The 27,253-nt window shown below is 49.3% G+C and overlaps 1 protein-coding gene across 1 annotated transcript; it reads right to left on the bottom strand.

The window, feature by feature from the left end:
* Positions 1-545: 545 nt before the first annotated feature.
* FBP1 (fructose-bisphosphatase 1) lies at positions 546-26,121 on the bottom strand. Its single transcript, XM_079790987.1, has 7 exons — positions 25,698-26,121; positions 14,536-14,698; positions 12,559-12,651; positions 7,214-7,354; positions 3,704-3,841; positions 2,526-2,645; positions 546-943 (listed from the first exon to the last, which is right to left on the bottom strand). The coding sequence occupies exons 1-7, from the start codon at positions 25,865-25,867 to the stop codon at positions 752-754; spliced, it is 1,017 nt and encodes a 338-aa protein (XP_079647113.1). The 5' UTR covers positions 25,868-26,121; the 3' UTR covers positions 546-751.
* Positions 26,122-27,253: the final 1,132 nt, after the last annotated feature.

A 27,253-nucleotide genomic window follows, 5' to 3' on the forward strand; every position in this document is an offset into this window, starting at 1 on the left:
CTTTTAATGATGAGTCTTCTTCCTTATGGTAATTAGATCTTTAAAAGTCACCAGGAGTAATAATATAAACCTTCATTTATGACTTAATTATGTGCATGTATGGGAGGCCAAGAGGTTGTAGACGGGCACCATCACGAACTTACCACCTCTCCAGGCCCCTGGAGGTATAAACAGCCTTGCTCAGGCTAGGTCTGCATATCCAGACCTGCACAGACAATACGTTAGGAGAAGCAATAGGCTGACTCCGAGTTTAGTGGCCAGACTGCCTAGGTTCATCTGAACTCTGTGGCTCGCTGGCTGGAGACCTGGGGCAGATGACCTCACCTCTCTGTCCTCCATATGATGTCATGGTAAAATGAGTTATTCATAGAACCTAATTCATTAGGTTGCTGTGAAGATTAAATGAGTTACCTAACGTTATATGCATTGACTGTTACTATTACTTTTACTATTATTTCACACAAAGCAATGAAGACTTTTTAGGAAAAGGAAAAATATGTTTATTTCTCCTCTATCTATTCAAAATATATCTTGATCATCAGTAGCATTATATAGATAGCATTTTGGTTAGGCAGCACCAGGCATTACACAGCACTTGATGGTGAAGATACCTGTGCTTTCTATTTCTGCTGCCTAGGAATGTATAATGCAGTCAGAATGGGGTGGCGCTGTGTGAGATAAAAGTCCAGATAAAAGGCCTTTTTTTGTGTGTGTGTTTTTTTTTTTTTTTGGTGTGGGCAAGGTCAGCTCTTCATTTGGCAGCATGCTTCTTATATATCTCCAAGAACTCAGTCACGTCTTCAGGGGACCCCAAGATGACTGGCGCCCTCTGGTGGATGTCAGTGGGAACGATGTCCAGTATAGCTTCCTTCCCAGTGGTAGCCAATCCTCCGGCCTTCTCGATGACGTAGGCCATTGGGTTACATTCGTATAGTAGTCTCAACTGGAAAACAAGAGCCCAGAGCTGCGTCTTCCCACCAGAAAGTATTTCATAGAAAGAGGATTTATTCCACAGCAAAACAGCGCAGGGCTGGTGGAAGTTTCCAAGGTAACTGAGACTCTCCCTTTCCTTCTAGGAGGTTGTAAACCTCCCCCCCGCACGCCCCCACCCACACACACCTCAAGGCTGCATATAAGACCAAATGGTTAATTTAGCCATTTGGTTAATTAAGCCATTCATCAAGCCAGAGGCAGGAATAGACTGCTCGATGCGAATATGAGACAGAGCACCTGGACTCGGGGCTGAATGACACATTGGCAGAACTGGTGGTTCCCTGTTCTTCACGGCACGGCGACTGGACCTAATGAGTGATTCTGTGTGTTTTGGATGGAGCGCTGCCTATTCTAAAAGCACAGAAAGAATTCATGGTTGTGTCTGGCTGCAGACATCTGGAAAGCAGACCGGCTCCTCCAAACAGTATGATATTGTTTGCAACTCTATACACATTCCTTTTATAATTCTCCCAAGGCCTGCGGGCTGGGACTTACTATATTATAAGGCTTGGCATTTATTTTTAAATATTAACTTTTTTATTGTATGTGTTTTCATGCAGTCGCCTACGGAGCAGACAGCTCTTTGCAGGTGTTTCCTGACTCTATTTCCATACAGGTGTCATGGCCAGATTTGCAAAACCGAAAAAAAAAAGAAGGAACCTCAGTATTTCTGTTAAAAAACAATTTTGGGGGCATTAGGGAAAAGCGCTATTAAGCAGCTAATCACATAGGCGGGGCAGGGTGCCTGAGGTGGCTGTGGCAGGAGTGGTGTTTTCCGTGAACACAATGTCTTCAGTGAAGCGGACACCATGTGCTGTAAACAGAGATCTGAATACAGATTTCTATCTTAAAGGGGTTATTGTCCCTATTCCTTCTCTCATATTTAAAAAAAAAAAAAAAAGAGTGTCTATTGGGAAGAAACAAAACGACGGTACTTGGGAAGGCAGCTCTGTCCCTCTGTGCAGAAGGACGTGTGGCCACCAGCCAGCCGGGCCGCACAGCCCCCCAGCCTGCGCACCCGCCGCGGGCAGGAACTGGGGCAGTCGTGTAACGGCTCACCCACAAGCCCTAGGTTTCCCCGGAGGTGCTTTCCTTCCCTAGAAAGGTACCATTTTCCAAGCAGCAAATGGCCGCTCATTAGTTATTGCTATTTGATGCCTTTTTGAAAGCAATCAAAGAAAACCTCTCTTTGGAACACGGATTTGATTTGCTGCCTTGGTGATGGGGCCGGGCTGTTTCATTTCTCTCTATGAATGGAATTTATTTTGCTCAAGCCACACCGCGTGCCCACGGGAAGAGCTGAGACTTTTAGCCCCTCCTGACCAGACCACCATTACTGCTCGTTAGCAATGGAAGGGCTCTGCAGAGACTGCCTGACTTTAACCAGAACAACCTTCATCCAGATCAGAATATGCCACAGACATGGTTAGCATCCCACGGCAGAATCGAACAGCGATCACAACCTTTTCTTCTTCCTAAGTCAACCCCTGGGCTGCAGATAAAAACCCCTGCTCCTCAGGGAGTCTGTTTACCTTTCCTTTGGGGCTCTTCTTGTTAGCCGGGTACAGGAAGATCCCTCCATAGACCAGGGTGCGGTGGACATCAGCCACCATGGAGCCCACGTACCTGGAGCCGTAGGGGGCTGAGTTATCCTGCAAGGTTAAGACCAGCAATAATTAGGGCTGCAGAAAAGGAAGGCAGGGAGCCCTCTGTGTCCTCTACCCTTATTTGACTCAGCAATTGTTTAGTGAGCGCCTATATGGTGCGTGTTTAGGGAATGGGATGAAAATCCTGTTCCCCAGGAGCAGAAAGTGGAGCAATGGAGATAGCCTCTCATCCACTTCACAGCAGGTCCAGTTACCCTCAGAAACCCCAAGGAAGCTGCTGTTGATTTTAGCTATGGGGTTGGGGCAGGCATCACACCAATGGTACCACTTAGCAGAACCTTGCAGGTTAAGAAGGATTTTGCCAAGCTAAGGAGCTGGGCAAGGGCGGGGTTTTCATCTTGTGGGAAGGGACGTACACAAGCTAACCAGGTAGAGAAGCAAATGCTGTCCACGGGGTGGGGGCAGGGAGGGGGCAGGAGAGGAATCCAAGGCGGGATGGAAGGAGAGATGATGGAGGGGGAGAGAGAGCCCGGGCCAGTTCCGAGGGCCCCGGATGCCATGCTGACCACCTGTCGGCTTCCTCTTCAGGACACAGCAGGCACCAATGGCATGTGACAAGAGTGTGACAAAGCTGGACATCCCCACACAGAACCAGCTCAGCAGCCAGCTGTTTCTTTCTTCGTGCTCAGTGATTTGTAACTGAGAGACACCGAGAAGGGCACCCTGAACTTGGGATGACTGACAGACCCCGGTCAGATGCCGTGGGGCAGGTCCTGGGTGCTAGAGCCACGTTTTGTGCCATTGGGGATCGGGAACCCCAGAAGTGAAACATGCTTTACCGCCATGAGCTCCTGCAGCCAGCGGGCCCAATTATCCTGATTGTATTCTGCCAGGAGGAAGCGGAAAGGCTAAACCAGACCTCCCGGTTCTGACGTCCCAGGGCAGGGGTCCCGGTCCCCGGTACCTGGGTGGGAACTTCATCACGGGGTCAGTGCACAGGGGAAGCCAAGCTGCTCTAGTCCCTGCCCCCGTTCTCCTCCAGGTAAGTCAGGAGCCAGCACATTTCTGCCTCGCTCAGGGGCCTCCCCCGCGCCCTCACTTACCGGGGGGAACTTTTTCTTCTGAACATACTCGGTGACCGCAGGGTCGAAGTCCTTGGCGTAGCCCTCATTGAGGCTGTAGATGTTCCCTTTCTTTTTGATCTTCACATCCTTGTCCACCAAGATGAACTCTCCAATGGCCTGTGAAACAGGAGGGAAGTGGGAGAGGTGATGAGCCCTCCCCCCGGCCTGTGTGAGGGTGCGGCAGGCTGGCTCGGTGGGGGCGGGGCGCAGGGCCTGCGGTCACACCCATGCACCAGCACCAGGAGCTTGGCTTTTGTTTCACAGGTTTTTCTTCCTGAGGGATAACTGACATAACATGGCGCTAGTTTCAGGGGCACAACACAGGATTCCATATCTGTACACGTCGGGGGATGGTCGCCAGCACGGGGAGCTCGTGGCCCTGGGACACCCCTGCCTTAAGATGTGCATGCCTTCTGGGAAAACATTTAATTTAGATAAAGGTGGTGCAGACAGGAGGTGGGCCTCAGAAGGGACAGACAGCCGAGTGACACCAGCACTCAGGGGCTCAGGGCCGCTCTCAGCTTCCCGGCCCCACCTCGACGGCGTTTCCCTCTCGTGTGTTGCTATAGGAAAGAGCAGAGCCGAGTTTTGACTCACAGCACGTGTGACGTCAGCTGCCTTTGCTCAGGGACGCTCAGTGCTTCTCAGAACGCCCTCCCACAAAGGCCCAGGGCTAAGCTGGCGCCCTCGGAGCTTGGGTTCTGCTGAAGACTTTGCAATGGGGAGGGCAAGTGCCACACAACCCCTGTGGCTCTACACTGAGGCTTTCTGGGGCTCCTGCGTGTCACTGAGGTGGTGATTGGGGTGCTGCTTGTCTGGGGGGGGGGGGGGGGACGCGTTGCTCCCAGGAGGCAAGAGTTAGAAGCAGGGAGGCCCCATCAACACCTCTCTCCCTGCCATTTATTCCCACAGTAAGGACTGGTTCCTACCAGTATGGAGCACGTGAGACTAGAGAGAGGGAGGAGGGGAGGGCGGAAGGGTGAGGGAGAGGAGAGAAAAGAGACTAGCATTAACTAACAGTGTCACTGGAAGGTGTCATTGTGAGTGATTCTTTTTTCTTTTATGCTTTTTGGTATTTCTAGCTATTTTGACCACAAATATGTAGAAATATTTTTATGGTCAGAAAACTAAGTAAATAAATATATTTTAAAAAAGATGAAAAAGTCTGGAAAATGAAGCCATTGCATAGCAGGCACCACAGAGCTCACACAGCCATGCTTTGCCGACATCCCTCCCGCAGAGCAGGTGTGGAGGGAGGCCTCCTGCATGCCAGACAAGAGTCGGAAAAGCTTTTTGAAGGTCAAATTCCTGATGAGCTGAAAATGCAAACATAGCTTTTCAGCAGAAACCCTCAGCCTGTGCGTGCAGCAAGCCAAAATGAAAAGGAAAGGCTAAACCGGTCCGAGGCTCAGCCCACAGGCGTCAGCCAGCAGAGGGCTGGCCAGATCCCAGATCCCGGAGGCAGCCCGCAGGGGGACAGGGCAGTCCTTCCAAACACCGCGTGGCCAGTGGGTGTGAGGGGGGAAAAGGGCCATCAAATACACAGACGCTTACTCCCAGAGACACCGGTCTGCAATCTGGAAACAAGAAGAGATTTACTTTTTCGACGCGCCCATCAGCAAAGGTAGCAGAGACGTCCCCGGGAGGATGTGAGGAAGCAGGAAGTGTCTGGGAGCTGGCACATCAGTGATTTCAGAAACGGTGCCCCAGCCCCGGCTCCCAGTGACCTGTGCTCTGGTTCTGCCACTGTTTTCCCTGAGGTCACCTCGCTGGAGACGTAATCTAGTGCTGATTCCCCCGCCCCTGTTTATTTATTAAGCGCCAGTACCTCCGAGGACAAAGTGCAGTTGTGCAAGAGTGCAGGGGGCAAAGGCGCCTGCACCCCGGTTTATCTGCCTTGCCGCAAACCAACCCCAGGGCCTCTCCAGGAGCAACCCGTCGCTCCCAGGATCCCAGCCAGCTGCTCGTCCTTGTGTTCAGTTTGTCAGCAAAAAGCACCAAATAAACAACATGCTTCACTGATGTCATCCAAGGACATTTATAAGAGTGAAAGGTGTTGATAAACCCAATTCTTTTCCCCTTGGGACACGGGGCCAATCACATAATGAACATGCCAACCTAGTAAAGACTGTTGTATGGCGTCTGTACTCAGTGCTGGATTTCCTGGCACCAGATATTTGAAAAGATTTCTTTCCCTAACTTATCTGCTCTGTTGAAACTGTCACCTAACTCAATAGGTAAATAACCCCCATTCATACACATGTAGGACTTATCCACAAATTAAAAATTCCCGGGAGTACTTTTTCATGGCACCCTGGGTTCCTCTCCATAAGGTAGCTGTTCTCTGTAAGGTGGGCCAAATGATCTCCCTTTCCTTCTCTCTATGAGGTAGCTGTTCTCTATAGGGTGGGCCAAATGATCTCCCTTTCCTTCTCTCCATGAGGTAGCTGTTCTCTGTAAGGTGGGCCAAATGATCTCCCTTTCCTTCTCTCTATGAGGTAGCTGTTCTCTGTAAGGTGGGCCAAATGATCTCCCTTTCCTTCTCTCCATGAGGTAGCTGTTCTCTGTAAGGTGGGCCAAATGATCTCCCTTTCCTTCTCTCTATGAGGTAGCTGTTCTCTGTAAGGTGGGCCAAATGATCTCCCTTTCCTTCTCTCCATGAGGTAGCTGTTCTCTGTAAGGTGGGCCAAATGATCTCCCTTTCCTTCTCTCCATGAGGTAGCTGTTCTCTGTAAGGTGGGCCAAATGATCTCCCTTTCCTTCTCTCCATGAGGTAGCTGTTCTCTATAGGGTGGGCCAAATGATCTCCCTTTCCTTCTCTCCATGAGGTAGCTGTTCTCTGTAAGGTGGGCCAAATGATCTCCCTTTCCTTCTTTCCTTTCACGCCCTTGAGGTCATCAGAGCCTTGTCAGAACTGCGGAGGTTGACCCAAGGTGCGCCTGCGAGTGCACAGCAAATACATTCAGGTGGGCTACCCGTCCACTGAGGAAATTAGTGATGAATACAGTGGGGGGTCAACAGGCCATCCACATGCCCCATCTGGTCCATAGATGCGTTTTAGTTGCTAGCATGGTGTTTTACAAATCCAGAACCATCACATTACAAACACACACCACAGTGCTTCCAAACACTGACACCTGTCCAGCTCACCACCGTCCCACCACCCCCCGGCCTGGCTTCACAGCACGCTCTACTCACTCACATGGCTTGCCTGGCCCAGATGAGCACTGGAGTCAGTTGAATAATGTCTGTTCCAAAGATTTTATCTTGGAACAAAGGCCCTCTTTTATGCTCTGGACAGACATTAATCCTCACCTCAATAATATTCTCCTGACGTACATGTGGTCTTCCACTTTGCACCCCCAACCTCTGTCCCTCCAGACCACATCTCCCACCTCTATGTACCCCAGTCCATGCCCCACAAACGTAACTGACACAGCCATCGGCCAGGCACCTACCCCGCCACCCCACACCCCCAGGCTCTCTCACCGGGTCCAGCATGAAGCAGTTGACCCCACAGGCCATGGCCAGCACCAGCATGGTGGCACTGCCATAGAGGGCATAGCCAGCTGCCACCAGGTTCCGGCCGGGCTGCAGGGCGTCCTTCTCAGAAGGCTCGTCGGTAGAGTTCTAGGACAAGAAAAAACAAAACACATTTTTGTTCTGCTTTGCTGTTCTTTTTTTTTTCCAGTTCAACCATTAGCAAGATGCATTGTCAAGATGCTTTCTTAATGAAAGGGCATTTTCTTGGAGGGACCCTCCTTCACTAACAGCAATGTCCTGATTATATTCCCATGGCAGCCTTCCCACAAGCCCCAGATTTCCTGCAGCTGGGTCCTTCTTTCCAATTACCGCCCTCCTCCAATTTTACTAATTTGATATTCCCTCATTTCTCTATTTTCACTTTCAAAAAAGAGCATGCCTTCTTGCCAGCTCCCACTAATTTAATCCTATTATGGGCATCGATGTCTTTCACCTGCCTACTCCATCTTTCCTTAAACCAATTAAGACTGGGCTGCAGGGCCTCGATTCTGGTGAGGACATCAATTCCACGAGTTCTTGCCAGTTGCAGCCCATCCCCCAGGGAGCAATGTGGTCCACATCACTCACCCACCAAAGAGATTCTCAGGAATATGGGAACTTAGAAAATCCCTCGAGAGCCAGGACCAAGCAGGGCAGATGCTTCCCGGTTTTTTGAGCATGACTCACGGTAAGAAACACTAGTTCCATCACGAACCAGTATCAACACACACTCACATGCACACACAGCTACAGGAATGAGATGGAACAATCTTACACTTAGAACATGACATGCACTCTAATCTTTTCTTTTTTTCATGAAGAACACAGCCCACTGGGTCATGTGGCCCACAGTTTGCCTAAGATTGAGGAATGAAACACCTGAAGGAGACGGCTCCTAATGAATGGATTGCTAATCGATGATTACCATCTCATCAACACTTGATTGGCTTCTTCGTTCCTCAAAGAAGCCCAAACAAATCTTTCAGCTTGAATAGTCTCTACTTGAATTTAAACAGAAATGAAAATGGGCAATTTCTGCCAATTTTATTTATTCCTTTCTCAGCCAGAGATGCCAGCAGCTGAGGGTAAGAACTACTAATGTACAAGGAAGAACTGCTAAAACCACTTCTTTCCATTTTTCCCTTCATCCCCACAACTCATGTTTTTTGTTTGTTTTTCTTGGTGTTTTTTGTTTTGTTTTGTTTTGTTTTGTTTTCAGAGAGGAAGGGACAGAGAGAGATAGAAACATCAATGATGGGAGAGAATCATTGATCCTGGGGATCGAGCTGGAAACCCAGGTATGTGTCCTGATCAGAATCTAACCATGACCTTCTGTGGTTCATTGGTCAAAGCTCAACCACTAAGCCACACCGGCTGGGCCCTGAGCCCCTGAGTGCTGGTGTCACTCGATAGTCAAGGTGGTTGGTTGGCTGGGTTGTGTCAACACAGACTAAACACAGTAGAGAAAATTGGAGTTTTCCCTAACTCCTAATGTTGCCAGTGCATGACCCTGAAAAAGGAACCAGCTTCCTTCGAAGCCAGTGACAGAGGGGGCGGACTCAGGCCTCTAACTACCCTCTAACTCAGCCACTTAAGCCTACCCGCCAGTGCAGCGGGAAATCAGACAACGGGAATATGGGAACAAATGGGCTGACTGGGAGCTGCTGGAGGCTTGCAGGAATCAGTTCTCCACCAGTAAAAGTTCCCCAGAGATCCCACCTTGCCCAACACCGTCCACCTCTGCCTATGGGGAAGGTGCAAGAGGAAACAGAATTTCCCTAAAGTACTGTCGCCAAACAACCTTACCCTGTGACGTCTTTGCATGAAGTAAGAAATGGCAACACTATCTACGATCCACATACTCACAAGAAACAGAAAATAAAGCCATCGAATCGTGGACTCGGAGGAATTCTTTCCTAGCCTGCCCCCTTTCCAATGCACGAGTTCCCGCCTGCAAACCCCCAGCAGAGAGTCACCACATTCCCATGCGGATGCGCAGGGCCATGTGCATAAAGAACCTGGCAAAATTAGAAAGCCTCTGGACCCCGCCTTTCTCTGTGCCGCCCAGGCCATCACCTGCTGTGGATATTGGTTTGTTTTATTCCATGCCACCCCATAAGGCGTAGAGGAAAAGACACCAGGATTCTGGAGATTCAAGGTGGTAGACGAGAAAGTCGAGTCGGGCAGGAGTGTGCTGTGGCTGTCATGTCACCAGATAGCCGTCCTCAGGGGGCAGCCAAACCCTCCTTAGAAAGTCTCACAGGGCATTTGGCAGAGTCCCCCGTAACGTAGCCAACATCGTTTACCTACGATTGCAGCAGGAAACCTAGCAGGCAAAAAATGTGTAAGATGACGTCCCCGCCTCCAGGAGTTTGTAATCTGTACTGCAGATGGGTTGGTTTTGCCTGGCCAGCACCCATCACCATCCCGCTGACAACTTCCTCTTAATCTTCCTTCAGATGCTGCCTCCCTCCCTCTCAGCTCCAGGGGTGGGCACATTCAGGCAAACATTCTAACCGTGATGGTGTCCAACACCTCAGGAGAATTATACTCCTCTGGGTGTCCCCAGCCAGAAGCTGGGTGACCCCTCCGGAGGCGCAGCAGCAGGCACTGCCTGGGACACTACACCACCAGCCCTTCGAGGTCCCTGTGGAGCCTGCTTCCTGGCATTGGTGGGCCAGGCCTGATGCTGCTGCGCCTCCAGAGGGGTCACCCAGCTTCTGGCTGGGGACACCCAGAGGAGTATAATTCTCCTGAGGTGTTGGACACCATCACGGTTAGCCATCTGTGCAGAAAGCAGGAGAGGTCACCTTTGAAGCATCGGGCACATCCATGTTTATGCCCCAGAGGCCCTCAAATGGCTTTAAATAATCCATAAGGCTTTGGAAAACTGAAATGACAGAGGCAGCATCCCACTCATATTTTTTTCAGTCTTTTAAGAGTCACACCAGGTTTATTGAGAAGAGTGTGGAGATTCATTGTTGAGTTGTAGCATCCTTCATTCATGCTGCTGTTGCAAGCTGGTTTGATTTTTTTAGTTGACAGTCAGTGTCTCCGTTTTCTAGTTTTCTCTGGTTTCCTTCAAGGTGTCTTTATTTGGGGGTTGAGGTGGAGACTGGAGCTGGCAAACATTCGCGCTGCTTTAGTTTTGGTTGAGTCACTAACCAGCAGTCTTGCTTCAAATGAAGACTCTTGCTACAAACCTCTCTTGCTAGACAATAGCCCTGATAGTTTGCAGATAAGATGGTCTGCCTCCCTGTCTATAACAGGAATGGTATATGTCAAGGTTGACTTGGAAAATAGATAAATTCTTGCCTTGACCTTCCTGGTATGAGCATTAGAACCTGTTACTCAAATCGATTAGCTGTATAAGATGATGTCTCTGCCTCAAGGAGTTCGTAATCTGTACAAATGCAGAAGGGGTATTTTGTCCCTCTCAGCTGAGACAAAAGCAAAAACACTCAATGACCAAAGAGAACTGTCCTGTGGTGTCCTGATTTCCACACGTTTGAAAGGAAATTATATGCAATACTAGGCAACAAGTCACTTTGAACAATAAAGTGCAAATGGGTCTCACTACTTAAATTATGGCCTCCGTATGCTAAAATATGAGTGTGGGGAGAAGCCTCACCAGCCACCTGACCATTAAGATAAAGTGATTCAGACTCAAGGGCATCTGTGAGGTTTTATTTCTAAATTAAACAATACGGGCTGAGTTATGGGGACTAGATTATTTAAAGGACATTGCAAATTATAAACATGAAAACATATTTCAGATTTCATGTTTTATGATGGGCCCACAGGTATTCATTCTATTTTAGTTATATATTTGAGTGCTCTTCCACCACCATGGCATGTACACACACACACACACACACACACACACACACACACACACACACGGCACTGAAGAAAAAGAAGGAAAGAGAGGCTCTGGAGGTAGAGTTACCTGCCCAGATACACAGGTAGAAGACCCAGGCAGGAGTCCAGGTCCCATGCCTCAGCAGTGTGCAGCAAACTCTGTCCATAAGTGGACAGGCAGTAAGCACTGTAGGTTTTATGTCATTAAGTATCACAACCACTGAGCCCTGCCAGGGCATCATGGAACCCGCCAAAAGCATCATGTAAACGTATGAGTTGACCACATGCCATTAAAACTTTATTTAGGGACAGTGACAATGAAATTCATACAAATATTATGGGCTATGAAATATTATTTAGTTTTTTCAGACTATTTTTTAAAAATGAAGAAGGCTTATTCTTGCTCAGAGGCCATACAAATCAGGCGATTGGCTGAATTTGGCTCTAGGGAGAGTCAAAGTTTGCAAAGCCCTGATGTAGAAGATTTCAGGGTCAATTCTGACATATAGACTCTCATTGTTGTCACACTCTCACAATTCTCAGCTCACACAGTATCACCACTGTAACTACCCTCTACTGTCCCTTTATTTTTAATTTCATTTTCTATCCTATCTAATAAAGAGGGAATATGCTAATTGACCCTCATGCTGTCGCAAAGATGGCGGTGCCCACAGCCAATAAGGAGGGAATATGCTAATTGACTGTCCACACTCAAAGATGGCGGCACCCATAGCCAATAAGGAGGGAACATGCTGACTGCCCCTCCCTCAAAGATGGCAGTGCCCACAGCCAATAAGGAGGGAATATGCTTATTGACTGCCACGCCCTCAAAGATGGCAGCGCCCACAGCCACAAGATGGTGGCGCCCATGCCCCTCAGCCCCGCTGGGGTGGCAGGGGCCTCCGGAGTCCCTCACTCCCCTCAGCCACCCAGCCACCCAGGGCCGGCCCGAGGCACAGGCAAGCCTCGGATGGCGGCTGCCCAGCCACACAGGGCTGCCCGAGGCTCAGGTAACCAGGGCCGGCCGAGGCTTGCTCTGCCGACAGTGGCAGCAGCAGAGGTGTGATGGGGGCGTCGCCTTCCCCTGATCACTAGGTCGCCTCCCACCCCTGAGGGCTCCCAGAATGTGAGAGGGGGCAGGCCAGGCTGAGGAACCCACGCTCCAGTGCATGAATTTTCATGCACTGGGCCTCTAGTTATAAATAAAGCATGATACGGCTATGAGTAAACTATTTTTCTCTTCCTACCCACACTGTACTACATTTTCTAACTAAACTTAATGGATCTTCACTATGTAGCAAATGCTGAAAAAGTCAGAACTCAAGACATAAACCTTTGTTAAGTTTCATGATATACACTCTGGTTGCTCCACCAATAGTGAAACAGGACTGGACGCTAGACCTTAACTTTCCTCTGGGTCCCAAACCAGGTGTTTATACATTACATTTTACCTTTCTGTAGATGCCAAAAATGGTTCCAATGGACACAAGGCAATCGATGTTGGAGGATCCATCAAGGGGATCAAAACAGACCACATATTTACCCTGGACAACAAAAAACAGAAATAAAACTTTACTTTAAAAATAAACACAGTATAACAAAATAGAAAGTATACACTAAGGGGATAAAAAAAAAATGGGAATCTAGGGGAAAGTTCAAGAAATGTGAGTCTTATTTATACTGTCATGGAAGCTATGAGTGGCATGCAAAATGAAAACAACAGCAATGAATATACATAATCATATGACTGTTATTGTACCAAAACATCATTAGGCAGAGAAAACACAACTTAAAATGGGAGGCGCAGATGAAGGTAATGGGATATAGGTAAGTAAGTCTTAATTTCCTACATCATTGATATAGCTGAATCATAATTTTGGTTTGAGTTTCCTGGCAGCCAAAAGAAGAAGAGAAACAAGGTTAGTCATTTATTTCTTTTTATTCATTGGGGATATATACATAATTCCTTAAGTGACGCTAAAGGAATTAGCTTCATTCAAGTCTTTAAGAACCTTCTCGTGCAGGTCTTACAGATGACACTTGGGTTCAGTGCACAGAGTTCTCAAGGATATCCCAACTGCAATTCTGTTGGAGAGGGACTACCAAAGGGTCGGTCTTTGAATGGGGCTGTCCGTGGTATGCTGGAGCTGGCTGGTTTCTGGTCTCAAGAGTGAGTTGTGCACATCTCTTTCCAACTCTGCCTTCAGGGATGTCACGTTGGTAGTTTGAAATCAACTATGGGGGAGTTTTTACGAAGGTGGTATTGGCTATTACTACAAATCAGACACTTTTTCAAAACAGAACCAGTTTATCAGCACACCATAGGAGATTTTCCATATCCAGATTAGCTACTTTAAGATGTGGTTTCTAAGTTCCGCATCAAATTAAGACAAGTCTCTGATTCCCGGACCACTTGCTCTTAAATCACCCTGGCTGATGCAGGAGAAACTGTTATCTGGAAAACGGGAACATGCCTATTAGAAAAGCACATTGTAGTCAGAGAAGTTGGGCCGACTGGTAGAGAACATTGAACAACAAATTTCAATTCACATGCCTGAAACTGCCAAGTACCTTGAGAAGCCCAACAGAGAACATGAACTTTGAATCCGACATGTAATATATTTTAGGGATAATGTAAAACAAATTAATTGGATTAGCTCCATACACTCTTTAAAATGTCAAGACCTGGTATCAGGTAGCCTCTTTAAATTCATCTTCTGATTGCTTTTTTCTAACTTTACTCCTTCATGTTCCTGATTCATCTCAAACAGGGAAAGACAGCAATCCCACAGAACTACACTTCTCATTTCAAGTTTTTTTTTTTAAATTATCATATAATTGTTTTGTTCTATAAAAGCTGGATATACTCTTTCCATTCCCTTTTGCAACAATAATTTAGTATTGAACCCCTACAATGGGCCAGGCGTTATGCTAGATGCTGGGATACAGAGAATATAATTCATTCTCCTCCCTCAAGAAACAATTAGATTAATAGGATTCCCAATCATAAATCAGTGACAGGAATTGGGAGCATTTTACATTGGCAGAAGAATTGGAGTGTGAGGGTAGGAATTTGGTGGATGAAGATGAAGCAAAAGAAGTTGTTAACCGTAGCCAGACTTCGAAGAGCCTTGAACATGACAATGAAAAGTTAGGAGTGGAGATGAGTATGAGTATATATGCGTCTCTCCCATGTATGAGTCCACTGGAGGATAGATAATGGCATGGACTATGGTGGTAGAGGGGACACGTGGGGACAGTTTGAGAGATGGTAGTGAGGATGAATCTGTGAAATGATGACTCATGGTTCAGGAGGAATCTAGGGTGGTTCCTAGGAATCCAGCGTGGCTGAGCAATTGGAGTCATTTATGAAGCTAGGTAGAAAAGTGGTTACATTAAAACCCTGGATGGTGGAAGTTCAGACCCACCCTTTTCTCAGGTTCTATAATGATGGCTTGTTTATCTTCCTCTGACACCAGGACGCAGGTGGCAAAGGATGCCCGCAACACGTTGATGACCATGTCATTGGAGAGGACGTCCAGCTTCTTCACTTGATCACCCGTCACGTTGGTAGAGCCAGCAATTCCATAGCTAGAGGGAAGAAAAACCACAAAAATACAAGCCATGACCACCAGAACATGTAAATGCATGTAAACCACTGAACGTGGCATGTAGGAGGATTTAGAAGAAAGGAAAGAAGGCGCCTGGTTTAGAAGAACAAGAAGCATGATCGTCCCTGTACATGGGCTCCTGGAGGGGAGGAAATATCGTCACTCACCTGTCCAGTACCTGTCATGGTACCCGGCACACCTTGAGTGAAACCTGTGTTTCTCAAGCCTACCCCCTCCCCCGCCCCATTATGGCCTCTAAAGAAGCTTTTTAGGTTCTTTTCTCTAATCACACTCTCCCATGAAATACTAATTTTAATACTAAAGACATGGTACATATCTGTTTATGCACTGTCTGCATAGCTGTGTTTTATACACAAAAAGATTGATTTTTCACCTCCCCCAAGACTGGTTTTCACCCCTGAATGTATGGCCGATGCTTAATGACAGCAAGCAGGGAAACCTTCTGGGTGGGAGGGGTCCTGAGATGTGAGTGAAGCCCAGGGAGTCCATGGTTTTATAGCTGAAAACATCCTAAAAGAAAAGATACTGACTGGTCCCACCTCATTTCCTAGAGTCAGGCGGAAGCCACCCGAGACAGCAGAGGGCTTGTCCAAGGGGAGCAGCAGAGCAGAGGTGGCAAGCCCATGGGGACCCCCAGGCCAGGCTCTCTCAGTGGCATCCCACTGCCACTGGCAGGAATCCTAAGGGTTGGGGGGGAGAGCAAGGAGGGAGGCTGGAAAGTCTGCAGTTTCTACCTTATTTTCAAGGTACCTGCAGTCAGTAATTGTGGAATTCCCAGAATCCCAGTGGCTTGTCCAAAATGCAGTCTCATTTGCTAGGAGAGACTGGAGGGTGTTCCTAGCCTGGGATTGGATGGGAACACTGAAAGGAGGAGAATGAAGGAAGGGTGCACAGAACAAGATAAGAGGCTGGATGTGGGACAGGAAGAGGAGGGGCGTGGGGCGTACCTCTAATGAGCTGGGAGCAGGGGCTCAGGGCCCAGCTGCACCTTGGTCAGCATTCTAGGAGCACTCACTTGGGAACAGACTGTCCCGGCACCCGCCGCTTCAGCTCCCAAAAAGCATTTGTCTAAGCATAACTCGCATGTCTCCGGCTGGACAAATCTGAACCAACACCAGACATCATCCAAACCCTAGCGTCTCATCCGGCCTGACTCTCCGGGAGGTAACTCCAGGGATCTCATCACCCCACTGCCCGTGTTTCTTAGAGACACAGGCTATAGCTGCAAGTCATGGGTCCTTTGGTCTTTAACCCACGAAATGAGATGGGATGAAAAGAGAAGAAGCAGGAGGAGGGATGACGGGTGAGATGCTGTTTTTCCAGGTGGGCAAGGGAATGATGCCGTGCCCCTGAGCTTTTTGTTCTCATGCCACAGACACTCTTTCTCACCCCAACTGTACGCCAACGCTGGTGGAGAAAGAAGGCAGCCAAATTCTGGGTGGAGCTGGAGGGCGTGGCAGGGCCCACCCACTGAAATACATCTCCCTCACTGGCCCACTGGCACCAAGCAGCTCTCCTTCCTCACCAGAGGTTTCCACGGTTACAGTCTCCGCTGATTCCGAAGGCTAGCGGGCTGATGGAAAGAACATGGGCATCATGACAGAGACCTGGCTGCCCCGGCTCTGGAGCCCTGGCCTCGCTGAGCGTCCTGTTTGCTTTGCCCATGGAAGCCATGCTCCCTCCGGGCGGTGTTAGAGGACCGCAGGGGGTAACATACAAGAGGCGCCTAATGTTCATCCCGAGCTTGCTCCCTACCGGGGGCTCTCATTAGGGCTGTAAATGCTGGGAGAGGAATGGGGTCTCGCGATGCTGGATGCCCGGGGCTTCATCCACATACTGCAGCCAGGGCTGCTTATCCTTTCCTTCCAGAAGGATGAGGACAGAGGGCATGTTTCTTCCCAATGTCCCAGCTTCCAGTGTATAGTAGGCCCTCCATAAATACTTACTGGCCCTGGCCGGGTGGCTCAGTTGATGAGAGTGTTGCCCCATACATCAAAAAAAGGTTGTGGGTTCAATTCCCTCTCAGGGTGCATGCAGGAGACAACCAATCAATGCTTCTCTCTCACATCGATTTCTTTCTCTCTCTCTCTCTCTCTCTCTCTCTCTCTCTCTCTCTCTCTCCCCCCCCCCCCCCCCCCGCGCTTCCTCTCTCTCTAAAATCAATAAAAACATATCCCTGGGTGAAGATTATAAAATAATAAATAAATAATAATAAGTAATACATTTATACTTGCTGATGTATGAATGGCATTCACTGAGGAGAAGAGAAATTGCCTGAAGGAATGAGTGCAAGAGTGACCAACTTCTAAACTAAGGCCATCCACTCTCAGCAGTGCCAGGGGAAGCCACCTGCAGCGTCCCAGGAACAGGCGCACTGGGTCAGCTCCAGGGAGGCCTGGGAGGCTGGGGCAGAGGGACAGCAGGCATGGGAAGGACTGTTCACACTGGCCCATGCTCTGCCAGCTCAGGGATCTCGCTCAGCAAGATGGGCGAAGGCCAGTCAGCTCCTAGAGTAGCTGTGTGAGTGTTCATTGACTCCACAAGTATTTATTGGATACCTAGTGTGCCCCAGAAACTGTCCTGAGTGCAGAACAAGACGGATGATATCACTGGCCTCATGAAGCTTATATTCCACTGAGACAAACAAGAAACAAGTAAGTAATTTTGTGTAGGGAGCGGCTCTAGGGTCAAGCCTCAGGCTGACCTGTGGCAGGGCCACAAACAAGTCCCAGCCTGGAGGGCAGAGCTCTCCTAGCATAATTAAGCCTGACCTTGTAGCCCTCCCTAATTCCTTCCTAAGTAGCCAATGGGCTGTGGGAGGTGCAGCAAGTGTTGCCAAAACAAGAACATTTGTATATATGCTAATCTACACTTGTTTTTAATCAGAATATAAAATAAAGCATCGGCTTGCAGGCTGGGTCTTTTGTGTCCTCATCCAGGCACGGGAGATCCACCGAGCCCCAGCTGTATTCTCTTGTCTGTCTTTTCTTCAATCCTGCACCGCCCCTCCTCAGGTTCACCCTTGGCCGTGCTGACGCTGGCGCGGCGCAATTTTGAATGAATGAGATAATGTTGGATGGTGACCAGTGCTCTAATAAAATGAAACAAGATGCCTGGGGGGCAGGGGGTGGATTGGCCAGTCAAGGAAGGTCTCACTGCAAAGGGGCCACTTGAGCTAAATGATACCAGGCACCAAATGACCCATCACAGACAACTGGCCAGTCCTCGGGCTCCACCTCCCTGAAGGTTATGTAGTCGCCCCACCCTTCCTTCTCTTTCCCTTCCCCCAGAATTGAGGGTCCTCCCTTCGTTTTAGCCAGAAGGACCCTTCTTCAATTATCCTCCAGTTGCTTGTAAAGAATAACATTAAAAAACTATGGAGGTTGATTATTCTGGGCCCCTCCGACTTAAAATCCAGGCACTTTATAATTTTTCTAGGACATCTCATGGGAAGGGTCCCTGGTAAAGCGTGGTGTTGGAGGAGTCTTCGAGAAAGCACAGGCAAGCGATTCTAAGGTAGAAAAGAGTTCAGGAACATGAGCTCCCAGACTGCCGTGTCGGCAGCAAGACCATCTGAGTTCACACACATCGCCAGGTGGTCTTCCGTCCGGATCTCAGCTCACAGGGGTGGCTGTGGCTGGCGCCTCACACACAGCCCTGCACTGCTGCTCAGGCACGAGGCGCGCCCTGGGCTCTCCCCACCCGCCTCAAGGGGCCCTCAGGGGGCAGCAAGCTGTTTCCACGGGTCAGTGAAAGGTCAGAAACAGTCACGGTTCCGATGACTTTGACAATGGAAAAGGCCCTCAAAAATATCCTCACAGAACTAAGCCGCTGAAGAACATACGGAATTTATTTTCTACACAAGTTTTCAGAACCCCCTTTGGAAACATTAAATGCCTGCATTCTGATCAACCATCATTCCTCAAAGGACCGATGAACAAGAACCTTCACCATACAGCGCAACTGCCACTCGGAGGAGCAGTGTGACCACCTACAGAATCGAGAGCAGACCTGGGCCTCCGCTCCTGGCGACACAGCCCTCTCCTTTGCTGGGCCGCTAACCAGGGCTTAGAAAATGAATCGGCTGACTTCTAGGCAGACTCAAGGAGAGCCCAGCGGGCCAGGAAGGCCGGCCTGGTTGGGAAGGAGCTTCCCTCCGCCACTGTGAACTGGAGAGCGTGGCACCACGGAGCCTCAACGGGACTTGAGCCTCAATGGGACTTGAGCAATGCCTTTCACACACCGCCTGGCTCATTCTTAGATCAGTCCCCAATGTGCTGCTCCCTGGGGTCAGAATCAGTCAGCAAATGAGGCTGCAAATCATCACACAACCCTTTCAAAAAAGCTGTCCAGGGGCCAGCTCCGCCTTACCATCAATAGAGAATGAGAAACAACTCAAAAGCTTGGAGAAAAGGGTTGACCCAGCAAGCTGCAAAGCTCTAGGCTTAGCTCCCGCCCCCTCATGCAGAAAAGGAGTCAGGAGTAGTTGGGTGTTGAGCAAGCAGGGACAGGGACCTTAGTTATGACTGAGCCAGGGACTTGATCTGCTGAGGAAGCTTTTCCAAAATGCAAGTCATCATGAAGAGGACGGCACCATCACGGGCTTTTTCCCATGGGCTGGGACTCAGACCACTGGGGTCCAAATCCCAGCCCTGCCCACCACAAGCTAAGCAACCCTGGCCAAGTCACCTTTGTCTCTTCATCTGTAACATGGGAGTTCAGTCCATCTACAACCTAGTGTGCAGAGAGAGGCCTTAAATGCGCTGATCTAGGTAAAGGGCTAGAACTGAGCCTGGCAAGTGAGCAAGAGGTGTTCTGGTCCCATGCCCATCCCTAACTCCCCGGGCAGGCACAACCACCCAAGGCGGGTCCTAATCCGGCCTTTCCCTCTTGCTGATTGCAGATCGGGGTGGCTCAGCTTCCTGGTGGATTGTTGGCTTCCAGACTTTGTAAGAATGAGGGCTGAAGTGCGTGATGCACCTGGTTCACAGCAGCCCAATGGCAGCCACCATTGTCCTTAATGGAGCCCCCAGGCATCTACTAAGTAAATGCTGATGGAGGAGGGGAGCGGAAACCAAGAAACCGAGGCCTCTAAACCAGTTTCACAGGCAGCTCCTGGGAACTGTGTCACAGGTAACTGGCAACAAAACAAAGTGCTCCAAGTTCAACATTTCACTCCCATTTCATTCAAATTAGTTGGCTCTGCAGCCAATCCACTGGGTTGGGGGGGTGGGGGGGGTGCGGGGTCGTCCTGACAGGGTTTAAGCCCTTGTGGTGGTTCCTTTTTAAACCCCCAGAGGCACAAAAGTTCTCTTTCTGGAGGTTGAGGAGCAAATGCTGATTGGAAAATTTGTCTAATATATACCTCTTTTCTTGCAAACCTCACTGAAAATCTAAAAAACTGTGAGTCATTTTAATTCATATGGTGGGGAACTCCTTAGAAGAATAGATTAATCTGGCCAGTATTTAATATCCTTAGAATTATGTAAGTATTAACATTGTTTTAAATTGGCATGTGGTTTCTGGAAGGGACCGAGCCATTGCGCAGCCATAGTCTGTGATTCGGGATATCGGAAGCAGAAGGACAGGAGCAGGGCCACACTTAGGGAAGAAGGCTCAGAAACTCCCTGATTTGCTAGCTCCAGACCATTTCCCCCTGACATCCACCTGACAGCCAGGGCAGCAGGAAGCACTCTCCATAGCACACAAAGGACCAGTGGGAAAGCTCATTCTCAGAACACCCCACGGAAGAAAACCGGAGGCAGATGCTTATTCAATCCTTATCACTCAAGTCCAAGGTGACACTGACTTGTTATTAATTGATTTCAAGGTAAATGACCAACTGTTCACCCAGCTGGGAACGTCCAAGGGTCAGACCAGAAACACGTTGAAGGAGAGACATCAACCAGAGCAATTTTTAAAGGTCACAGTCCCCAGGCTTGGCCAGAGTTCATGGGGCCAAAATGGGCAAATAGGGTGGAGGGTGGCTGTGCTTCTGGTGTGAAAAGGAAGTCACAATTCCGTCGAGAAGCTAACTCAAGAAGCATAACATAAATCTGAGAAAGTCTGCAAGGGTTTCATTTCACAAGCTCTGCAAATTTGAAGATAAACGGAAGCATGTATTGCTGACCTGTAATTCCAAAATTAAAACTGAAGTTATTAATCATTTTCTTCCACTGATACTGAGAGGACCCCACATACAAAAGCAACGGATCTGGACACCACCTGACCATGATGGCAGGAGGCTTCCTGTAACAAATCTGAGGGCACAACATTGTTTTAATAGATGATGAATGGTCCAGCCTGCAGTATATGCCTGCTGACTGCATGTGGGCAGCTAGTACAGAATGAAAAGCAAAATAAAAAGATCCCCGTTTATAAAAATAATAATAACCTTCAGCCTAGAAAAACAATGATGACACAGTACCTGTTTAATGAACTCAGTTCATCCTCACACAACTCTCTGAGATTGAAAAAGAGAGTTGTCTCCACCTTACAAGTGGGGAAAATGAGTCTCAGGGATGTTACATCAGTTGCCCAAATCCTCCCAAAAACTAAATGGCAGAGCCAGGAATTTGAGCCCAGCTCCATCTCTCTCCGAAATTTGTTCTTAAGCCCTGCGTGCTCCTTTCTGCTCCATCCCGTCCAGATTTTCTCCTCCTCCTCTCTGCCTCAGGGCAGAATGGGCCAAAATCCAGTGGCCAAATCTTTAGTCGGAGCTTCACGACCAAATTCCAGCCTGGCCCGTCCAGCATCTCAAACTGGATAGCCCTCTCACACCTCAAGATCAATGTTTCCCAAATGTTGGAATCATCTTCTCGCCCTTCCCCAGCCCCAAGCAATCAGCTCTGCCTTTGGAATTCTGGTTTGGTTTGGTTTTCGTTTTGTTGGCAGGCCCTGCTGCCACTTGCTAAGACCTACTCTCTGAGAAGCTGCCCTTCTCACCCGATCCACATCCACACTCAGCCTCCTCCCAGGCCCCCCTGCATCCTGCTAATGCTCTAGCTCTGGGTGCTGTTCTATTGCCCCTCCTCTTTAACTGCTTCCCCCGCCCCCGCCCCCATCTTAGCTTTCCCTCTCCCAAAGCGATACTTCCAGCCATTTCTTCCCCAGCTTAGTCTCTAATCATGGCACTGCCCTGCTCAAAACCCTTTACTCCCTCTCCTTTGCATACCTGCAAAATACAAAGAATTCACCCTTGCCATGTGATGCTCCCCAATGCACCCACAATGCAACACCAACAAACACCCCACCATGTGTACAGCATACTTCAGTCAAACTGAGTGAGCAACTTTTCCAGAAATGTCTTCTCACCTGGTACCTTTCCTCACACGAGGAAATGCGCTCCAGCCCTCAGGCCTTGTGACCATCTATCTGTTCCTGCCCACGGGAGATGCCCATCTTGATGCTCCACCATCCTTTGCATCTGCATTGTCTTTTTGGCACCTCTGTGAAAGCATCTTTCAGAATCTCTATTGTGTCTTCTAATTAATACTATACTTGTACTTCCCCTACAGCGTAAGCTCTGTGTCATTCTCCTCTCTCAGGCTCTTTAGAACTTCGTATATTGTGCGTGTTCAATAACACTTTGTTGAGTTGAATAGAACCAGTGAATTCTTCAAACAGTGATTTGGAAGCATGTACAAAGGGAAGTCACCTGAACATGCCAGAAGCAAAAGCAAGACCCTGGAGGACCATTTTCTCCCAAAGGAATGGAAACAGCAGCGGGGAACGCTGGCATTTGGACCACGAACTCATCAGACCCACCTGCAGGCTGCTGCTGGGTCTCATGAGAGAACATTCGCCCCCATCTCTGCTGGCAGCGGGTGGAGGAGCCGGCACACAGAGAACAGGCCTCAAGAACAGGTTGGCTCTGAGGCAATGGCTTCTTGTGCTACAAATCTTAATTCACATCAAAAATGCAATTCATAGATGAGCTTTAGAGTTGGGTCAGCTTTAACTGATTTCTAAAAAAATAAAGGAAGAGCTGTGTGGTTTGACAAAGAGAGCCCAACCTGGGCTTTAAGAGCTGTGTGGTTTGACAAAGAGAGCCCAACCTGGGCTTTTCATCTGTACAAAGAGGGGTGGGGCCAGGTGGCTGCTGAGGCTTTTAGCTTAAAACTTAATGATTCTATGACTGTCTTACTGAGATCAAGAAAAGTGGCTAAAGAGCAACTATTGGTTGAGAGAGAGAGAGAGAGAGAAAGAGAGAGAGAGAGAGAGAGAGAGAGAGAGAGAGAGAGAGAGAACTCCAGCCGGGGCGCTTGGCTGAAACTCCTGAAGTCTCCTAATGAGACATCATGCTGAGCTCCTGAAACTGGTTCCTGAGAGGTTCCTGCGAATCAGCAATCCTCTTGTCATTCTGGGTACATGCCCTTTGCCCTTGAGTGCCAAAGACTTCCAGGGTAAGTCTTCAGCACTAACAAGCTATTTGCCTGCACACCGGCTTTTTCATCCCGGACATCAAAGCCAATAATGAATGTAATCTGGAACCCTGATTTGAGATCTTGTCACATTGCTGCCTCCCTGACCACGTCACACTGAGACAGCAAACTCTTATTTTCCCACAGGAGTGCTTAAGTGTTTATTCTGCACCTCCCAGTCAACCGCCCACATGATGAGGCGTCGATTCCTCTTCCAGGAATACAATGCTGTTTGAAATAATCGAAGACCAGTGAAATGTGCTAACATAGGGCAAGAGTAGTGATATATTTGTGCAATGGAATACTAGGCAACAGTTAAAATGAAGGAGGTGGGTTTATATGTCCTGCCATTGAAGAATGATCTTCATATATTGTTGAATGATGAAAGTAAACTGTAAAAGAATATGTTAACTGTAATCCCATTTTGTTAGCTATTTACATATGGATACATGTAAATATATATCCATGTATAAACGTATATGAGTATAAATACGCATCAGAGAAAATAACCAGTAAATTATAAATGGAGAACGCCCCAGAGAATGCACAGAGGTGGGTTTCACCTTTCTCTTTGCGTTCTGTTGCATGGTTTAAATTTTTGTCAATGAGTGCATCTTATTAAGTAGTTTATAATGATAACAACAACAATCTTTTTTAAACCTGGCATTCACCACTATTTAGTCTAAACAAATACACGTATTTCACACAGCCAACATAAGTATCCTTTGTCCAGGTCCCAGCATCTGAGGTTTCTTTTTTTTTTTTAATATATATTTTTTTATTGATTTCAGAGATGAAAGGAGAGGGAGAGAAAGAAATATCAATGATGAGAGAGAATCATTGATCGGCTGCCTCCAGCATGTGCCCTTGACAGGAATCAAACCCGGGACCTTTCAGTCCTCAGGCTGACGCTCTATCCACTGAGCCAAACCGGCTAGGGCTGAGGTTTCTTAAAAGGTGGGAAATATACACCTCAAAGCAGATCTTGCATTTTCAAGTTCCTTTGGACAGACACACTTTTAAAATAATACAGGAAATGACTTCTTTTTTTAAGAAGGCCCCTCACCCTCAAAGACAAGTAAAGCTATGAGGCCACCTCTATGTATTGTAAATTAAATCTGAAGCAAGATTTTAATTGAATGTGTTTCCTAAAGCAAAGACTCCTTAAAAATGTATTATTAAGAGAAGCCATAGGTGAAACAGTGGTGGAGTCACACCCTTCCTAACATACTTGTCCCAGTCCCTCTCCTGGCCAGGCCATCCCTGCTTGACTCCTGAAAATACGGGTGATCATACACTCCTTTCTTTTCTTTTCTTTTCTTTTCTTTTCTTTTCTTTTCTTTTCTTTGATTCCTTTTTTTAAATTTCTTTATTGATTGAAGTATCACATATTTGTCCTCATCCCCCCATTCCCATCCCAAACCCCTCCCCACCCATGCCCCCACCCCCCTGTTGTCTGTGACCACTGGTTAGGCTTATATGCATGCATACAAGTCCTTTGGTTGATCTCTCCCCCTTACCCCCACCCTCCCCTACCTTCCTACACTCCTTAAGAGTCAGCAATCTATGCCGTGGGACCAGAGCCAAATAGTTGCAGGGGCTACGCTCTCTCAGGTCAGCTAAGAACATCATGCACAATGTTTATAGTGTCCCTGAACGAGTGGAATATTAGGAAGAGTGGGGGCAATCTGAAAACCCAGGTACCCTTCAGCTACGGAGGACCAGCTGAATACAGAATACTTGTGTACACCAGAGTAAACCAAAGAGTGTGTTACTTGCAAAAGCCTCACAAGAAGGTGCCCTTTGAACCCCATGTCCTGTGATTCCTTTGCTACACACAGGTGATGTGCAGAACAGCAGCATGGGCACCACTGAAGAACTTCTTAAAATGCAGCGTCTCAGGCCTCACCCGGCCTACTGCCCCCCTGCACACAGCACTGCTGCCCCCGAGAGCTCTGGGCTGCAGGCTTCCTGCCTGGGCTTCCCTGGCTCCTAACAGGACCTGTTCAGGCTCAAGGAGATACTTGAGCCTAAACCCAACTTGAGATCCCAAATCCATAGGGCACGAAGGAGGTCAAAGAAGAGAAAGGGAAAAGAAGGTACGGTGCCCGCACTTTCCTGTATGAGGCTGCGATGTGTATAGCCAGCAGGCCAGGTGCCCACCGGCCAGCCACTTCCACCAGGAGGAAGCTGACAGGGGTGCCAAGCAAGGCAGGCTGCTCAGCCCCGTGAGAGGGCTGCAGGATGGCGGCAGGTGTGGCTGGGTTGACAGCCCCCCCCCCCTTCACCCCCCTAACCCCCGGTGGGCACCTCCAAGCTCAAGAGAAGGGGGAACCAGGCCTTGAGTGCCAACCTCAAGAGAGGGAGCGGGAGAGGGAGGAAAGGAGGCAGAGAACGCGGCCAGGGCAGCCTCCCAGCAGAAGGCTGCCAGCAGAAGGGCTAGACTAGGACCAGACACCAGACGGACAGCACATTCCCAGCTGGACAGACAGACAGACCGCCGGATGCGGCCTGGCGGCGGGAGGCCTGACTCACAGGTGCGCGATGCCCGCCTTGCGCACCGCCGTGGAGATGGCTTTGACCGCGGTGCAGAGCGCGTTGAGCAGCTGGGTCATCTCGCCGGTGCCGCGGGCCTTCCTGCCCTCCTCCATGACGAAGCGGGTCAGGGTGACGATGTTCGTGTCGAAGGCCGACTGGTCCGTCATGCTGGGGCCGGCTCTGCGTGCTGGTGGCGAGGACAAGCAGGACGGCGCCGGGACGCGCGGAGGGGCGGACCTCGGTGGCTGAGCGCTGGGAGCCTAACTGGCCTAGGGCAGCTCCCGCCGTGAGTGCGGCTGCCCAGGGCCCGGGGACACCTATAGGTGCCCGGTCCCGTCCCGCCCAGGGCACACCTCCGCCGCCCCGCCCCGCCCCGGCTGGGGCCGCGCCAGCTCCAGCCCCCTGAGGCCCTGCTCCTCCTCGCACTCCCTTCCCCCTCTGCTTCTCGCGCCCACCTGCGCCCGCCCGCGGCCACCTCCGCTTCCTCCTCTGCGCCCCCCGCCCCCGCCACTCCCCGCCCTCTGAGGACAGCCACTGAGCCACCAGCAGTGTCGCTTCAGGCCCTGCAAGGACCTGCCACAGGGGTGCAGTCATGATCCCCAACATGAAACGGAAGTTCAGAAGGTTACACAACGCAAGGCGCTTAGCGCCGCAGGTCACTGCGAGGCCGGGCCGGCGAGCTCCCGCCCCTGGCGCCGCCCGCCCCCTGCTCCCGCGCCCCACCCCCCGCTCCCGGTCCACCCCACTGCGCCAGCCTCGGAAGAGGATTCCCCCCTTCAGCCGTGTGATGGCCCATGTTTGGATCCTTAATTCAGCCCACAATGCTGCTGTCCTAAGCGAGTTCATACACTGATTCGTGGGACAACACTGAGCACCTACTACCCATCAGTGCCTGGCACTGGGGATAGAACCTGAACAAAACCCACAAAACAAACCTTGTTTGTTTGTTTCTTTGTTTGTTTGTTAATCCTCACCGGAGGATACTTTCCCGTTGATTTTTAGGGAGCATAGAAAAGAGAAGGAAAGACAGAAACATCCATGTGAGAGAAACACATGGACTGGTTGCCTACTGCAGGAGGCCAGACCAGGGCCTGGCCAGGGAGGAGCCTGCAACCCAGGTACTTGCCTTTGCTAGAAATCGAACCCAGGACCCTTTGGTCCACAGGCCTATGCTCTATCCACTGAGCCAAACCGGCTAGGGAGACCTTACATTTTAACAGAGAGACAGAAATTAAGTGATAGATGAGGAAGTTAGATGAACCATGGGTGCTATGGAGAAAAGGAAAATAGGGAATGTGGGGAGGGGTGTTCACTAGAGGGGTCAGGACACAGGTCACTGAGAAAGTGACATTTGAGCCAAGAGCTAAAGGGAGTGAGTGAGGCAGGAGCAGTGGAGAGAGGAGGAGTGTTCTTCTCCATGGAGAGAAAAGCCAGAGGAGCTGGGCGGGGGTGGGGGGGGGTGGGGGGGTGGAGTGTGTGTGGCCTGAGGAATGGCCTGGAGACCGGTGGAGCTGGAGCAGAGCTAGCCAGGGGGAAACAGAGGAGATAGGTCC

Source organism: Cnephaeus nilssonii (genome assembly GCF_951640355.1).
Source record: "Cnephaeus nilssonii genome assembly, chromosome: 14".
Lineage (NCBI taxonomy): Eukaryota > Metazoa > Chordata > Mammalia > Chiroptera > Vespertilionidae > Cnephaeus > Cnephaeus nilssonii.

Coding starts and splice junctions, on each gene's coding strand:
- FBP1 (XM_079790987.1), bottom strand. CDS start 25,867: ATGACGGACCAGTCGGCCTTCGACACGAACATCGTCACCCTGACCCGC. Junction 12,652..14,535: donor TTATAGAACCTGAGAAAAGG/GTGGGTCTGAAC, acceptor TTTGTTGTCCAG/GGTAAATATGTGGTCTGTTT. Junction 3,842..7,213: donor ACTGCTTCATGCTGGACCCG/GTGAGAGAGCCT, acceptor CCTGTTTCACAG/GCCATTGGAGAGTTCATCTT.